The sequence below is a fragment of the Hylaeus anthracinus genome, unplaced genomic scaffold (assembly GCF_026225885.1).
Source record: "Hylaeus anthracinus isolate JK02 unplaced genomic scaffold, UHH_iyHylAnth1.0_haploid 0, whole genome shotgun sequence".
In the NCBI taxonomy this organism is placed as follows: Eukaryota; Metazoa; Arthropoda; class Insecta; order Hymenoptera; family Colletidae; genus Hylaeus; species Hylaeus anthracinus.
The window spans coordinates 8,099,454-8,116,981 of NW_026533254.1; the positions used below are offsets into that span (position 1 = coordinate 8,099,454).

Sequence of the window (17,528 nt, forward strand, 5' to 3'; positions counted from 1 at the left end):
AAAACGAGAAAAGTTTTGATAAATTTGAAATTGTTGTCTTCAAAGTCTAGTAACCTTGGCTGACAGTATTACACTCGCGCATGCGCCTCGAACGCAGCTACGCGATATTGTGTAAAAGCAGTGAATCGTTGCGATGTTCTCGGCCGGTCTCTGCGTTTTCTTCTAACTTCAGAAGAACGGAACAAAATCACACCGTACATTCAGTTTTTTTTTCCTTTTCCACGAAGATATTAAATTTTGTTAATTAGTATTTTGTTTGAGTCTAAATAAGAAAAAATGGTTAACTCCCTGAATTTGTCTTTGGGCTCAAAATGTGTCAAGTATGTTATGTTCGTATTCAACCTGCTCTTCGTTGTAAGTAATTTCTGTTTCTTGAGTGATTTTTACTATGCGTATGATTACGCAGACGAGTCAAACAACAATTTCGATATGTGTATTTGACAAAGTTTTGTTTCACACTTACGTTATTGCGTAAGTTTGTTACTTTATATATATTTTTCGATCGAAGGATCATACGAAAAGTGATTCGTTCGACAATTTTTGTTTCTTTTCGTTAGTTAATGCAGGTTCTTCCGAAATAAACGCATATTAATCCACTTTTATCTAAACTTTCTTTATAATTTAACATAAATGATAAATTTCAAATTGTTTTCTTTATATTAAAGTAAGTTTATCAGTCCTGTCAATTACTTAGGTGAGGTTAATACTGTACTAACCTCCATCTAACCTATATTTAAAGTAAAATATTAGTATAAGTTTTTGTACAATTTACTGAAAATAAAAGGATTTAGATGAAACGTGAAGTAAAATTCATAACCGAATGTAAAGTTAATTGTGGACAGATGTTTGTTACAGTAAAATGACACGTTTGTCTCTACAGATCATTCTATGCGTCATACACAATTCGATATATCGATAGCGGTTACATGCATGTAGATGTATCTGCGTCTTATTTTTCCGCTTTAATTCCCAAAAAGATACCTATACATAAGCAAATTGCGGGCCTTAACAAAGAATGTAGACATTGGATTACAAATTCGTTTTAAAATTCCATTTCGTAATTTATACATTTACGTACAAATATGAACAAATTAATCTCGGGGTTTTTTTTTTATTTATTAACGCCTCTATCGCATTGCATTTCATTAAAAGATATGAAACATACGTTGACGTTGTGCAACTGATATACTGTATAAAAAAAGGAAATATGATCTAAAAATAAAAGATAAAAAGAAAGTCATTTGTGCGAATATTTTTTCCAAAGTGACTATTAAATTTGTTGTTCTAAATACGATGAAAAGTTACTATTGACGATAGCAGCTTCGCTTTCAGATTCTATAACAAAGTCTTTAGATCGATACCACGTTTCATGTAGAATATTTGTGAAGTCAATAACAAAAAAATTGTGATAAACGAAGTATTAAAATGACAGAGTGATTATACGGGTATACATGCGTTATAAATAGTTAATTATCATCATTTTAACATAAAAAAAGTAAATCGCTGCGGACAGGATTCGAACCTGTGTGGGTAGAAAACCCAATGGATTTCAAGTCCATCTCCTTAACCGCTCGGACACCGCAGCAGTTGAACAGACCGTTCATTTTTTTGAACACATTGTACAAGTTGATCCAAGATTTACATAAACATTTGTAGATACTGTAACATTACTATGTATTTAAATGTTTTTACAAATTAATATTATAATATTTTGAATTAAAACAATTTATGATATTTAGTTATATGTAACAAATTGTTACTAACAATTATGATATACGAGAAAATTTTTATTCGAATAATAAGTGAACAAAAATCATGCTCGTGACTTTAATTCAAGAGTTAAATTTGATTTTTTTTTTTAAATTATATTACTGTGTTAATAAAAATATATCATATTATTAAAGAAAAATATCGTGGATTTTGAAATCTTTTAAAATACGACCTCCAATGCATATACATATGCATATAAATATATACAATTTGATACTCATTTTGAAATGTTCCTTTTAATTGCAATAATTACTTACATAATTGTAATACAACTTGAAAATACTTTTCTATTTTGTCAGTGATATTGACGTATTTTATAAATATTTCTTTTTTATATACTATCGACTATTATTCCCAATCTTTGTATGTTTAACTTCGATTTCTGGATTTTTATATTTCTTTTCCGGCTCGTCCTAACGTTTGGCTTCGATTTTTCTCCCACCATTCTTCTACCGTTAATTGGATCTAAAGAACCAGTTTAGTATTGTAACTGATTCAATCTAATTTTCGACTGATCCAATTTGCGATGTGGGCGACGTATAGACTGCTTTAAAATACAACCAGAAAATCGATCGTTCTCTACGTGAATCGATACCAATAATTTTGTATAGTTAATAAAATTTTTGAACGAAACGTAGAAGAGGTTTGATGATTTGAATTATGTTTAAAAGAGCTTGTTACATCCTTGAACTTGTATTATGCAGAAAACATTGTTTTTTTTTTTTCAGATAACGGGGATAATTTTGTTATGCATCGGACTGGCAATCCACGGTGTCTACCACAATTACCAACACTTCCTGGACAGTAAATTTTTGTCAGTTCCTTCGCTTCTTGTTGCAATTGGGTCAATCATCTTTTTCATCGCTTTCTTCGGATGTTGCGGAGCACTTCGTGAATCTTATTGGATGATAGTAACGGTAATTCATAATTTAATTACATTGATTCCCATCAGTGTGAATTGTGAATCGTGAAGCAGTACCATTGGATTCTTCAGAAATTTTACAAATCTTAACGAATCGTTAATTTATGAACAGTTCTTTCTCTCTTGTTAAATACTCTATAAAAGCTTTGAAGATTACGTTTTATCTTTGTAATTCCCTTGGAGAATCTCAGCTATTATTATTAGGAATAATTATTAATAATATATTGTTTATTGAAGTTCCTAATGAAGACATTAAGAAATGTCATGCAATTATATTTGCAGTTAAATATATAGTTTTAGTTCATTGTTATAGTATATAGTTGAAAGTTCATTGACGAATATAATTTTTATTAGATTCAATGCAAACTATAGAATTTATTTAAATTAACGGAGTATTTAATAGAACTACCCTTTTCAAGGTGTTACAACATTTTTGGGACACCCTGTATATATAAATTTTTATAATTTTTATTGTAATTTTTAATTATAATTTTTATATTGTTATTATTAATTTTTATAATTGAATTTTGTTCATTAAAAACATTAATATTTCCCTTTACGACAAAATTAAAACCCAGAATTCCTTTTTTTACACGGTTGAGTGTTATTTATGAAATTGTTATATTAAAACTGTTAAAAGTTTCAAAGAAACAGATTTATATAATACATATACATTATATATATTTATGGCTAAAAAAGATGAGTTTCGATGTTTCTATAATACGATAAATTTTATTTGTTTTTGTTCGTAGTTCACTTCTTTGTTGGTGATCGTTTTTATCATGGAACTCTCAGGTGGTATTTCTGGATACGTTTTGAGAGACAGAGCATCGACTATTATACAAGAAAAAATGGACAACACGATGAAGATGTACAGTAACAACACGGAAATAGCCACTATTTGGGATGGACTTCAACGCGATGTAAAATTGATTGCATTTTCTTTATGGAAATTTTGTTCTCATGATTTCATTGATTAATCGGGTTGAGACTCGGTTAGAATCGGAACCTCTCAACTCGATGGACACAAAACAATAAATCGATCAGATCTCATCAATCGCAACTAGACTGTGAATGTGTACCATAGCAACTTTTTGTTAAACAGTTTTTTCATATGACTATAAACAACAGAGATATTTAGATGTTCTCATTTAAATGACGAACTCTGTACGATACATAAATGGATCAGTTACACATATATGTTTCATTGATATGTTAATATTATATTTTATTGATACACCAATGTTATATGTGTATTACCTTGCAACTATGTAAAATATAATTGTCAATTATTTCAGTTTCATTGTTGTGGAACAACGAACGCGAGCGACTGGCAAATTATGCTGCATACGCAGGCCATTCCTGTTTCGTGCTGTGACGTCCAAGTGGGCGCTATGGAAACAGCAAATTGTACTACTTCTTCGCCGACTCTACATCACGATGGTTGTTACACCAAGTTCGTCTCCTTCATTAAATCTCACGCCGTTCAACTTGGGGGTGTTGGCATTGGCATTGCCATTGTTCAGGTAATTAGCATCTGTGTTTGAACAATACTTTTATGATTTTATATAGAATGTGTTAAAACAAAAATTTACACAACTTTTATCATTTTGTACCGTATCAAACAATGAACAGAAATTTGTTACCTCATAGGAAGTTAATCGTGTTGATTGTTACAATAATTAATTTTCTTTTGCTTTCAGGTGATTGGAATCTGGTTTTCAATTTACCTAGCACGGTCGATTAGGAACAGTTACGAAAGCGTGTAAAGATTTTGAAGGAGTTTAAAGAATGATTACTCGTAGATCGAACATCTGTAATCGGACGATAATTACGAGTTAAAAATATAACTACATTATTTTACTAAGAAACGTGTGTTACGAATGAAATATTTTATATTTTAAAGACCAATGTACCTTGGAATTTCGAATCCATCGGGCATGATACATATATGCCTGCGTTACTGTATATTAGCAACAGATAATGCTAATGTCCTACAGCATACGCTAAACATTCTGTAATTAAAACGATCTCAATGGAATAAAGAATACGATCCTCTTCCTATTTTAATTCGTTTATGTACGAGAAACTTATAATATTATAATGTACATATAACTCCTAACATGTTTACAAATCTACAAATAAATTATTATTCCATTTAGAATCTATTTATAAATGCACACAAATTTATAAACGATTTGTGGATCTAGACATATGTTTATAAAGGCCTAGCAATCTTATAAAATAAAAAACTATTTCTGAAAGAGTTTTACTTTTTATTTAGTATAGGTACGCCACTGCTGCAGAGACTGCTTATAACAATAGGAATGTGTTAGTTACATGTCTGTGAGACAAGATGCGCTCATCAATAAGTTTTTTTGTTATAAGTGCTTTGCTGTAGGCGTCACGAAGGCGGTACTAGTATCGCATCGCGCATAACTTCCAAGGAGAAAAAGGAGGAAAATTCCTATTTAGATGAAAATTTCGTGTAACGAATAAAAGAAACACGAGTTTGTATCCGTTATTTGTTAAAGGACAAATTAAAGGCCGAATTATACAATGGAACAGTGCTGTAACAAGGGCCTGGCGAAAAAGGCACCTGTCTCGGGCGCAACTGAGTTTGCTTATTACTATTTAAATAATTAAACGAGTTAACTGTACAATTATCTAAATTCATAAACAATTTGATATCAGATAAAATAGTTGAACAGAGTACTGAATCAAATGAATTTTGCATTGAACGTTAAAACGATATCGTACACAAATATTTTATCTGAAATAAAGTTTACCATGGTTCCGTAATACTTACCTGCGCATGAATAATGAACATGTGCTCAATTACCCACACGATGATACGCGTGAGTCATGTTCTGTGTCTTACGCATATGTGTAGCAACGGGTCGATGTTCCAGTGCCGACCACATCGGGGCTCCTCATGGTAAACACTAATTTTACATGAAACAAAAATTGTGAGAACAAATATACAAAAGAATTCTTTTCCTGCAAAAAAATCTATAAAGATTTACCTGTGCGTTGTTTTTGTTTTTATGGCGGATCAAGAGCCTTCCTAGATATAAAAACCGATTAAAAATTTTAGTCTTAACAGATTTTTTGTGGATTTTTCCATTTTTGTGGATTAGCATTTGAGGAAATGCTTGAGTAATTTTTATTGAAATTTGTTTATATTCACTAAAGACAATTTATGCTTCAAGATCGTCATTTTTTTTTATATAATAGTTTATGTTTAATTAAATTAAAATAATTTAATTTATATATATGTATTATATAATTATATAATATATTATAAAATTTACAACAATATACAGTTTTATTCAGATTTGAGATATTTATGTATATTATAATTAAATTAAATGATTATATATAATATATATAAATATCTCAAATCTGAATAAAACTGTATATTGTTGTGAATTTTTATTAATATTAAATTGAAATAAATTGTAATAAATGAATATGTTATATTCTTATATGAATATGTATATATTCGTATTAAAAAAAAAGGTGGATGACTTGCGTTATTCAAGCACCTCGAATCGTGAAAGGCAAGAGAACTCACGTCAATCAAGCACCACAGAGCTACCCCTAATTTCCGGTACTTACAGGAGTTCTGGTACACCCCGTATATTCCAATTTTATATTCTTCTTTTTTAATAATATGAATTCGAAATAAATATATGTGTATATTCATTTGTTGCAATTTAATATTAATAAAAATTCAAAACAACCTACAGTTTTATTCATAAAAAAAAAATGATGACCATAAAATATAAATATAGCTTAGAGAATTTATAATAGTAATTATTATTATTATAAAAATTACGTTTTATGTATCCAAATAAATATTATAATAAGGCACTATATAATATAACACAATATATAAACAATCACAAAGGCTACGAATACTTATAGAACTGATTGTATATCGATGCTTTGGCCCTTGAGATTTCAAATCAAAGATTATTTTTATAAAAAGAGTCTCCTCATACTATGTGCGAAAAATAATACTTGCAATTTTGTGTTCTTATTTGCAAGTGATAATTGTTAAGTGAAAACAAAGTCTTGTCTCAAGTTTCCTTATCTCCTATGTACAATGAGATTCAGTAGTTAACCTCTTATTAGTTCATTGTGAAATACTCCATCTTACGAACAATTGTGCATTCTTGATTCGATGTACGAAATTCACTAGATAAAACGTCTGGATATTAATTTTTTATTGATTGAGTTAAGAATGACGAATTAATCTTTGACAAATGTTAAAAACATTTTGGTCAATTTTTTTCTTGCTAGCAAGTTATAAGAAAATGGCAAACAATTGCACTACATTGAAGAACATATAGAAGAAAGAGACGTTCTTAAAGTAAATTTGAAACCCTAATGATTTTAGGTATTTTTCATACTTTCCAAGGAAATACTTCAAAACGATTAGAATATTTATTTGAATATATATATAATATACTCAAAGTTTCAATAAATTATATAAAGTCCTTTCTCACCAAAAAAATTCACACAAATCGCTAAAAAAATGTAGTCCTAAGCATATTTCCTCCCCTTAAGATAGTTGTTCCGTGAATTTATTTAACGAAAGATTTTAACAAAACTTCACTCGATAATTCTTCGACTAAATATAAATCATACGAGCCTATTTCAATTGAAGTCGACCATCCCAGTTTTACGAAGAACGATATCAAAATATTGTAACTTCAATACAACTTCTCATGAAACATACAGATTTACAACGTGGATTTTTTCAATTTAAATCAAAATGCAATTTAGGTACTTGCTGAAAACTTGATATGTCATAAAAACCAATATTATAAATCGTAACAAAAATTATAACAACGATTGACCACGCCGTTACTGAAATATAATAATTCATTCAAATCTGAAAAAGACGTAGAGAACAGGCACCTTTGTTGTCACAATCATTTATCGAGTATCGCGAACGTATACGTAGATATACATATTGTTTTATTATAGACGTGTGTGAGAGTGGTAAGAATGTACTTTTAAGAAAGTTACAAATTATATTTTTGGACGTGACTATCTCGAAACAATTACCTCAAATGTGCCTACATCGAAATCGATATTTTCATTAGCTTCTAGGAAACTTGCTTGTAACACATTAAATGGTACTCCCTGTATATATGTATAAGCAAGTAGCGTTATGTGTACCGTCGGTACGTATACGTCTTTATCAGTAGATAATGCGATATATCGAGTCGAGTTTAGGTGTTTTCAACGTTCAGTCAGTTCTTCCTCGCGGCTCGAAAGAGAGAGGGAGTAGTGTTGTTCTCTAGTGCGGCTGTGTGCAAGGAGATCCTTGACGAAAGTGCACCAAAATGGCTGCCACGCACCTCGACGTTGGCCTACGATGCATCAAATACTTACTCTGCGCCGTAAACTCCCTGTTTGTGGTCTGTACCAACACGCTTTCATCATTTCGCCCGATTACACCTGACTATTCGATTACGTTTTTCACGTTATCGATACCATTTCATGGCCGACCTTGAAAGCAAACGTGCAATTCGATATGCAGCTTACGCGCACGGTAAAACGATGAGATTCCTTGGTGTTTCAACGTAAAAGAATTTTCGTTGGATGAGATCGAACGTACTTGTGATTTACGATTGGTAATAGTAAATATTGACAATAATATACCTGTGTAGCGTCCTTTCAACGAAAGGTTGCGATCACTTGCGTTCTTAATTAATTTACTAACCGCACTCGTATATTGATTTTTCTTTTATCCGTTCTATCTATCCGTTCGTTTTGTGTGACACCTCGGATTACTTGAATAATTCCATCGAGATTACGTCGCCAATAGCATTTATGTCTCCTGCTACCGAGTCGATAATCAAAGCACAACTATTCTCGTTTTGTCCCTTTTAATTCGCACACGACTGTTTATTTTTTTTTTATCTCTCGTTTATGGATTCGAGGAGTACGACTCGTCCTTTAACTGTATTATTATGAATATCATGAATATGATCATCAAAATGGTCATCGTAGGGGACAGAAATTTGGATCGATCATTATATTCGAAAATATATGATTCCATTTAAATAAACGAATTTGGTTTTTGCGTATCACCAACGGAAAAATTGAGGACATCAAATTATGTTCGTCTGGAAATAATGCATATACAAACACAACGTACATATATATATAGAATAGAATAATATATATAGAATAACTTAATAATACACATACATATACATTTCATTAACGTTAATAATACTAATTAAATAAAACAACTGTATGTCTAATATATATACATATTTGACATACAGTTGTTCATACTTTCATATATATAATGGCAACTTTGCAAGCATATAGAATTCTGACAAATAATAAACACTTACTTTCTTATTAATATATATATGAATTATCAGGAACTAAAAACTACCCACAAATCTGTTCATAAAATTTAGTTAAACTTAGTCAACGATAAAAACAAACTTTCAAGTTCTTGAAAATAAATAATATATTGAACTTAGAAGATTTGTAGAATTCATAATGCACAATGATAAGTGGAACTCAAGGGTGCCATTAATATATATACATATAATATATATTATATTTATATTATGTATAAATTTATATTAATGTGTTGTTAACATTAATGAAATGTGTACATTCACATAACATTTACATTAGCATAGTTTAAACATAGAACGTTTGTTAAATGTAACTTACATCGCCTTCAATGGATGCTAATAATTTCAATTAAACGAAACATTTGGAAAAACTCACATATTGTTAACAGAGGAAAATAAACAAGTGCATCTATCGGAAGGGAAATAAACTTGCTTATCTATAAACGAATTATTAATATGAGAAAGGAAAACATTTACGCAACTTATTTTATACGTGTACGTAATAATAAATAAAGACGATTGTTTATGTACACACAAGCAGATTCGTACAACGAGAATCGTAATTTTGAAGTGAATTATTTCTGATCTTAACGAACTCCTTTGTTACGATTAGCCAAAGTGCAATTTAAGATGATAAATTAATGCAACGAAATTATGCAACAAGTATAAATATTAGATAAGAATAAAATGAAAATATAAAATGCTATGAGAAGAATATAAATGAAAAAGGTACAGTTAATATAAGAGAAGAAATTAAACTGTAATAGATTAAGGAAGTAACAAAATAATGCAAGAAAAAAAAAAATCAACAATAGGAACTACCAACCAAGAGCTAAGAATTAAATAAATATTTAGACAATTTCCTATTGGAAGAATTAAGAGATACATGCATAAAGAATTGAAAAGTTATTGATTGAAACACTTTTGCAGAAATGATACTAAAAAAATGAATCGGAATTAGATGCCAAGTCGCCATGTTGTTTAATGTAGAAATAAAATTGTTTCATTTAATTTTCTGTTTACCATAAATTTTGTTACACAGCCACGACGAACTTGTTCTTATACAGGGTGTCCCAAAAGTCGGGGAGGAGCCGGAAATGGGGGGTAGCTGAGACGATTCTGAACAACAATTTCCTTTGCAAAAATGTCGGATGGGGCTTCGTTAAGGAGATATTAAGAGAAAACCCCGACCAATCAGAGCGCGCGTAGACCGTTCGAGCGGCCGCGGTAGCGAAGGCTACGCGCTAGGCGGCAGCGTCAATGTCCTTCGATGCACGTCGAGTCACTTGTTCGCGTACAAGCGCGGCCGCCAGCGCGTAAGCCTTCGCTACCGCGGCCGCTCGAACGGTCTACGCGCGCTCTGATTGGTCGGGGTTTTCGCTTAATATCTCCTTAACGAAGCCCCATCCGACATTTTTGCAAAGGAAATTGTTGTTCAGTATCGTCTCAGCTACCCCCCATTTCCGGCTCCTCCCCGACTTTTGGGACACCCTGTATATTCACATTAACATAGTTCTAACAAACCATTGTTAATATTTCCAAACCGGAAGTGGAGAAGGGGATCCTCGAAAAGGAATTACTCGAAGCCAAAACCATTCGAATGAAACCCAACCTGTCTACTTTCTATTATGTAAATTCTGGTTGAAGATCAGAATTTTTCCTTTAATAAATACAACTCCTGGTTTAAATTAAAAACAACAAAGTCACGGTGGTGTCAAAAGAGTTACACAATTGGCAGAATGACTTAGATGGATTTATTATACATGGTGACATTGTTATTAGGAACAGAACAAGAATAACAAATATAACCAAAGCCTGGCTAAATCACAAACAAAAAATTTGTTGTGACCAGTTGAAAAGCGTTAAATAATTGGTAGAATTCGTGGTAGATAAATGGTATATACATGATAAATCGTTGTGAGGAGCAAAACGAGAACAATAAATAGAGCCGAGGCCATCATAAACTAAATCATAAACGAAAAAATTGTCATGACCAGTTGAAAAGTGTTATATAATTGATATAAAATGACTCATATATCCTTGTTGAAGTGGGCAAAACGAGGACAATAAATGGGGCCATGGTCGACAATAACGGTAACCGCAGCAGCGTCGATTTCTTACCCTGTCCGAAGGAACAGAGTTACAAGAATAGGTGTAACCGTACTCGTCGTTGAGATTCAACAAGTTAGGTCAACTCTCGGTATGGACGTGGATCATAGCTCTACGCTATCGTTCGGACATGTGGCAGGATCGATAACAGTTGGGCGAGGTCAGACCTTGATGAATTATTACCGTGCAGAAGTCTTTGCAACGCCGCAGCCCGTCGATGCCGTGACAATTTTTCACTTTTCCATCATCGGTTTCGTCACTTTCTTCGAGAAAGTTTCTTATCTGGAAAAGTTTGCGATGAAGTAACCAAATAGTTCGAAAGAAGTAACTTTCGACTGGAGAACTATAAAACACAAAACACCCTAGGAAATTCGTGTATTCCTATTTTAGTTCATCGCGAAACGTCTCTTTATATGAACAGTTATTTATTCTTTACCAAACAGACCCATAGTTATCCCCACTACTCCTCGAAATTGTTTCACGAGATAACTTTAATCAAAAAGTCGAAACGTTAACTGGTTTATCGTTTGTGTTCAAGTCAGCAAGTTTAGGGTTTTATTTTCGCGCGTGATAAGCCTTTCTGTCGATAATGAAATTACAATGGTAAACTCGATGATTAAGTGGATTATTCTTTTAGATAAAGCTTTGAAAACGCGAACAAAGAACTTTGAACCAAAGGTGAATTTCCTCGATACGGTGCATTTTATCGCTTAACAATTAGATATATTTAAAAGAAAAAATCATGGATTACTCTTTTGGACATTGTTTCGAGACATTAATGAATAAAAATGTTTATATTAAAAAGAACAAAAGTTTGAGAAGAATGCTCGATAAATTCAAGTAGAGTAACTTCACATCTGTAGGTAAAATTATTGTTGTTTGACTTCTGATGAATTTCTGTGTAAATAAAAATTGTCAGGAAAATCGAATATAAACGAGTCATAGTAGTAAGGCAGAACAATGGTTGGTGCTGATATATTGTAGGTAGCGATACTGACTCAGTCCGCTTGAGATAAGTTCATGAATGATAACAGACATTAAAAAGAAGAATAAAAGTATCGTAGCCGCGGCTACGACTATACGCGTATTGCTCTGAGCGTGTGCCCTAAAATACATGGATAAGTTCATTCGAGTGGATTTTGTTTGAGATTATGGCTTTTTTAAGTTCCAGACCCTCCCCCTCCATTGGCGAACTATGTACCAAAAACTAAACAATATATAATAATTTGTATCACCAATAAAACATTTGCACATTAAATATCGCTTCAAATCTGTCCATAGATAATTTCTACGCCTTTTCTTCTCATATATAATTCTCATTTTCTTGCGATTAGTATCGAAGTAGAAAACTGTTGTCTCGCAGACGTAAATTGTTCGTCTTATCAGGTTAGATAAATTTGCTGATCTCTTTGATAATGATAACAGAATTCTACTATCTTTTACATGGAATAAAAAAAAAGGGACATTCTTAAATGACATGGGTTCAATAACTCCTGCTTAATGGAATTGTAAAATTACTCATTGTATTCAACGAAATTAAGGAAAGAACTAAACTATGACAACCTGTCGAATGTCCTCGCGGATAAATTAAAAAGAAAAGAAAAAAGAATATCTAAATCTGTAAGAGTATTTGTATTAAATGCTGTTGAACATACTTCAAAGATCTATTACTTCTTTCATTTTTCCTACATTATTCGCATTTTAAATATCTCTAAACACAACAAATGTAAATAATTGGTTTATCTACTTTTCACTAACAATCATAAAAAATGTTACCATGCAATTTCGTGGAACACATTGGAAATTTTATCCATTATTCGTACGAAGTTTAAATTTCACAATTTCGTTAATATTAATTTCTAATTCAGTTGACCATATAGTATAAAATATTTCATATAAAATTATACAAAATGTCAACTTTTCCCCTTTGTTATATTATCTGTTGTTTTTTTTTTGCTCATTATTTGAATGTCTAATTAACTTTCAAGTTGATCCGAAAGCATCATAAATGTATTAATATTACAGTTAACAGGGATAATGATAATATCGGTTGGAACAACAATTTATGCAGTTTATGAAGACTTCTCTCATTTCCTTGATCCAAGCTACTTCTCTCCAGCAACTCTCTTAATCGTAGTTGGGATTCTTGTGTTTCTGATAGCTTTCCTAGGATGTTTAGGAGCTATCAAGGAAAGCACTTGCATGGTTCTTGTAGTAAGCATCCTCCAAAAATCGATGTAAAATTATTTCAAACTATTTTTATGTCTTTTATAATGTTACAAAGTATTAAAGTATAAATAATGTATTAATTTAGTTCATAGAACATAAATAAAAAAAATTATTTTTACAGTTTGCAGTATCACTAGTGCTGATTCTTATATTAGAGTTAGCTGCTGCAATTGCAGCTTATGCCCTTCAGGATAATATAAAGGCTCTTCTAAACGACAAAATTAATACTACGATGCATCAATATGGAAAAAATGCTGAAGCAACAGTTGCTATCGATTTCCTACAATCAAGGGTAACATTTTAATTCTTGGGATAAAATGACATTCTTTATCTTTTAATAAAAACTGAGACAAATGTTTTATTAAATATTCAACATGACCACTAAAAGATTTTTAATATATACATATGTTAATAAGAAGAAACGAATGATACCCTTCAGGCATTTACATTAACTTCGAGTTCTTTAATTATCAATAATTCATTAATCACACAATATATTTTATAAAATAAAATACTTTATGTAATTACAGCTTTATTGTTGTGGGTATAACGGTTACGAAGATTGGAAAGCGATTATGGCAGAACTACCAAAATCATGCCAACATTGGGCAGATATTGATGGAAATACTTCATGCACTTTTGATGATAGTATTGGATGTCTTCCATATCCGACTGGATGTAGTAAGCACTTGTCAGTAGTTGTTCACAGAAGTGTACTCTACATTGGCACTGGAGCTGTAGCCATTGCTCTTATTCAGGTTTATATTTATTACATTTACTTTGATTTAACTACCCCATTCAAACAAATTAATTTCACCTATATTTGTAAATGCAATGGAAATTTAAAGAACACTTATTAATTAAAGATCTTGAACTCGAGAAATTAATTATAATTTCTTTTTTTATTTTCAGTTAACTGGAATAATGTTTGCCTGTATGTTAGGCCGAGCAATTCGAAGACAGAAAATAGAAAGGGAGCGACGTAGATGGGAATTAAGAGAAAGTTTGGTCAATGGATATCAACCATTAGGAAAATCTGATCCTCTTACTACGTTCCCTGTTGTTTACATGTCCTCTGAACCTTTAAAGAACACTTAGAATATATCTGTTTGTACATTCTTAACAAATTATCTTCTTGTCTAATAATTTGCCATAAATCTATTTCAGTGTTTTTAAACGTTTTGTCTGTCTCAATGTCACTCTGCCTTTTAAAATTTTAAATGATACTATAAGAAATTCATGGAAAAATATTTTTATTTTGTATCCTGAACTCTTGTGCTTGTTTCACATGAAATTCACTTCTTCTTGTAAATTGTACATTTAAGATTTTACTTTTTCGTTGCCCGAAGCTACCAAATAATTTGCAAGCAACATTCAAATGTGTAATCTTTGTACAAAATTACAATTGTAGATATATATACAAATATTGAATATATTTCTGTAATATACAATGAAATGAATAATTAAATTGTATTTGAATATTTTATTATTATACACTGTCTTACAAATAATTATTTCCAAATTATAATTTGCAATTTCATCGAAATATTGAAGCTCTCTGTAGAAGCTCTTTAACTTCTTCATCTTGTGATGAATTATTTAGATAAGGAGGCGTTAATTCGCGATATGCCAAACAAATTCGCCGCGATTTTACATCTTCCCTTAAAACGCAGTGTTCCCATTTATATCTAAAAAAAAAATAGATATGCGCAGATAACAATATAAACAATTGTTTAGTTTCCTATTTTCCTTTAATTATATTGTATTTTTCATATTTTGTATTGTTTACAATGAAAAATTATTTATTTTAGTCTTTTACCTTGCAGCACCATAAAGAACCATAAGAGATCCCTGTGGCATTGGTAATCTTACAATTATATCTTGAACATCTCCATTTTCGGCCTTTACATTAGATTTCATGTTTTCACATGTTGTGGAATATTCAGTAACATCTTTTAAATTATACTTTGTATTCGGACCATGATAGGGAGTCATTGTTAACACTGAATCACCCATAACATTGACGGTAACAATTCGTTCACCCCAAACCCAACAGTCATCGATATGTGGATCTATCGAAGCTCCGCGTAGCGGGTCATATTCTAATGTACATTGTTCCACTGTCTGGAAATCTTTAAGTATAGGCACTTCTAAAAATTTCTGTTGCACAAAGTGGGTAGATTTTGGAAAGCCATCGAAAGAACCCAAACGAAGTTTTTTCTTCTTGAAATTGCATTTTGGACCAAAGTTCTAGATTTATAAAATGATTTTCTCAATTATCCAATTATGGATTACTTCTTCACAAAGAAATTTAGACAATTATAAAATGCTTTTCTCTATTTTAAGATCCTATTAATTGTTCTAAGAGCAGAGAATATGAATTATTTTGTTAAAAATACCTGTTTTCTTCTGCCACTTTGAGAAACTTCCCAAGGTATATCATCCAATGCATTTGACAATAATGCATTGTCATTAGAATTCAGAAAATCTAGCTATTCGTATACAAAATATATAATGGTTAAGCATACCTATATTAGATATACTCTATAATTTGATCACAATGACTATTCCTATATTTGTCAACCATTTAAAATTTGTTTTTGTTTTAAATACAGCAACATCCTGTTAGCTATCGTAATCTTTTGAAAAATCACACATAAAATGATAATAATCCATTACAGAATTATGTGTGAACATATATAAGAAGCACAAAGTTATTGAAATATGAACCTTTTAATTCTGATATCGTATGGTCCTGAATGAAAAGTCTAACTCTATCCTTGTGTAAAAAGATGTCAGATTATTAATTGTGGTCAGCTTAAGTTGTAAAAATCTATTTCCAACCAATTTTACGACCTCACAAGATCTCTACCAGTGACTATACTATGAATTTGTAGGCCCTTAAAAAATGATTCAAACCAAAAAGACTAAGAACTTATCCCAAACAATGGAAATAATAATAGTGATCAAATTATGGGATCTACCTTGCATTTTAAAAGATGTGTACAATCAATTTTAAATATAACAAATAAGCAATTCATAGAGATAATGATCATAATCCAACATGTGAAATTATTTTAATATAATTATTAAAAAAAAGTAACAAACCCTGAAAATAGCGTAAATAAATATCAAATAAATACCTTTATATAAACCCCAGGAAACTCTATAGCCTTTCCTTCATGGTCTGGATGGTTTGTGTAAAGATCACTATCCCAGCCAGGCCAAGAGAGGTTACAATACGGGCAGTAAACATAACTAGAATATTTCTGGAATATCATATAATAATATTTGAGAAAGTTAAAAATATAACGCAAAGGTTTTGTGGTACATACAATACACTTAGACCAATTATTTTTTAAATTTATTTAATAAAAGAATTGTAGCTTTCAAACTTTAAATGACGTCTAACCTCAAATTCAGTCTTGAGATCAGGTTTCGTTATTTTATATTCTTTCTCGCAAAGGAGACACGTTCTTATCCCTTTGCAACCGCAAGGTCGAACTGTTTGCATTTTTTTAAAGAAATTAAAAATTTTAGTGGATCACTATAACCCACTATACCACAGACATCTACATATATACAAGTATAAAACAACTATACAGGGTGTCCCAAAAATGTTGTAACACCTTGAAATGGGTGGTTCGGGAGGTGATTTGAAACAACTTTTTCTTTAGCGAAAATTTTGTCCGAGGTTTCGTTGAGGAGATATTAACGGAAAACACTGACCAATCAGAGCGCGCGTATACCGTTGGAGCGGCCACGGTAGCGAAGGCTACGAGCTAAGCGGCCGCGTAATGGCCTTCGATGCACGTTGAGTCACTTGTTCGCGTGCAAGCGCGGCCGCTTAGCTCGTAGCCTTCGCTACCGCGGCCGCTCCAACGGTATACGCGCGCTCTGATTGGTCAGTGTTTTCCGTTAATATCTCCTCAACGAAGTCTCGGACAAAATTTTCGCTAAGGAAAAAGTTGTTTCAAATCACCTCCCCAATCACTCCTTTCAAGATGTTATAACATTTTTGCGACACCCTGTATATACAGGGTAGATGTGATTTGAAACAACTTTGTCCTGAGCGAAAATGTTATCCGAGGCTTCGTTGA

The 17,528-nt window shown here is 31.5% G+C and overlaps 2 protein-coding genes, 1 long non-coding RNA gene and 1 other non-coding gene across 5 annotated transcripts; 1 reads left to right on the forward strand and 3 right to left on the reverse strand.

Annotated features, from left to right (window-relative positions):
• The first annotated feature begins 101 nt into the window (after positions 1 to 101).
• Positions 102 to 14,922, forward strand: LOC128888023 (uncharacterized). Its single transcript, XM_054144615.1, has 8 exons — positions 102 to 354; positions 2,499 to 2,687; positions 3,445 to 3,615; positions 3,991 to 4,218; positions 13,225 to 13,413; positions 13,550 to 13,720; positions 13,959 to 14,186; positions 14,341 to 14,922. The coding sequence occupies exons 1-8, from the start codon at positions 277 to 279 to the stop codon at positions 14,524 to 14,526; spliced, it is 1,440 nt and encodes a 479-aa protein (XP_054000590.1). The 5' UTR covers positions 102 to 276; the 3' UTR covers positions 14,527 to 14,922.
• On the reverse strand, positions 1,502 to 1,585 carry Trnas-uga (transfer RNA serine (anticodon UGA)). Its single transcript has one exon. It is a non-coding gene; the product is annotated as a tRNA-Ser (tRNA).
• LOC128888045 (uncharacterized) lies at positions 4,495 to 9,280 on the reverse strand. Of its 2 annotated transcripts, none has more exons than XR_008460151.1 (3): positions 8,372 to 9,280; positions 5,719 to 5,759; positions 4,495 to 5,637 (listed from the first exon to the last, which is right to left on the reverse strand). It is a non-coding gene; the product is annotated as an uncharacterized LOC128888045 (long non-coding RNA). The 2 variants fall into 2 exon arrangements; XR_008460150.1 differs by lacking the exon at positions 8,372 to 9,280 and adding an exon at positions 7,772 to 8,040.
• On the reverse strand, positions 14,899 to 17,149 carry LOC128887905 (alpha-ketoglutarate-dependent dioxygenase alkB homolog 4). Its single transcript, XM_054144384.1, has 5 exons — positions 16,841 to 17,149; positions 16,572 to 16,697; positions 15,828 to 15,920; positions 15,248 to 15,678; positions 14,899 to 15,116 (listed from the first exon to the last, which is right to left on the reverse strand). Exons 1-5 carry the CDS (start codon positions 16,940 to 16,942, stop codon positions 14,966 to 14,968), a joined length of 903 nt encoding a protein of 300 aa, XP_054000359.1. The 5' UTR covers positions 16,943 to 17,149; the 3' UTR covers positions 14,899 to 14,965.
• Positions 17,150 to 17,528: the final 379 nt, after the last annotated feature.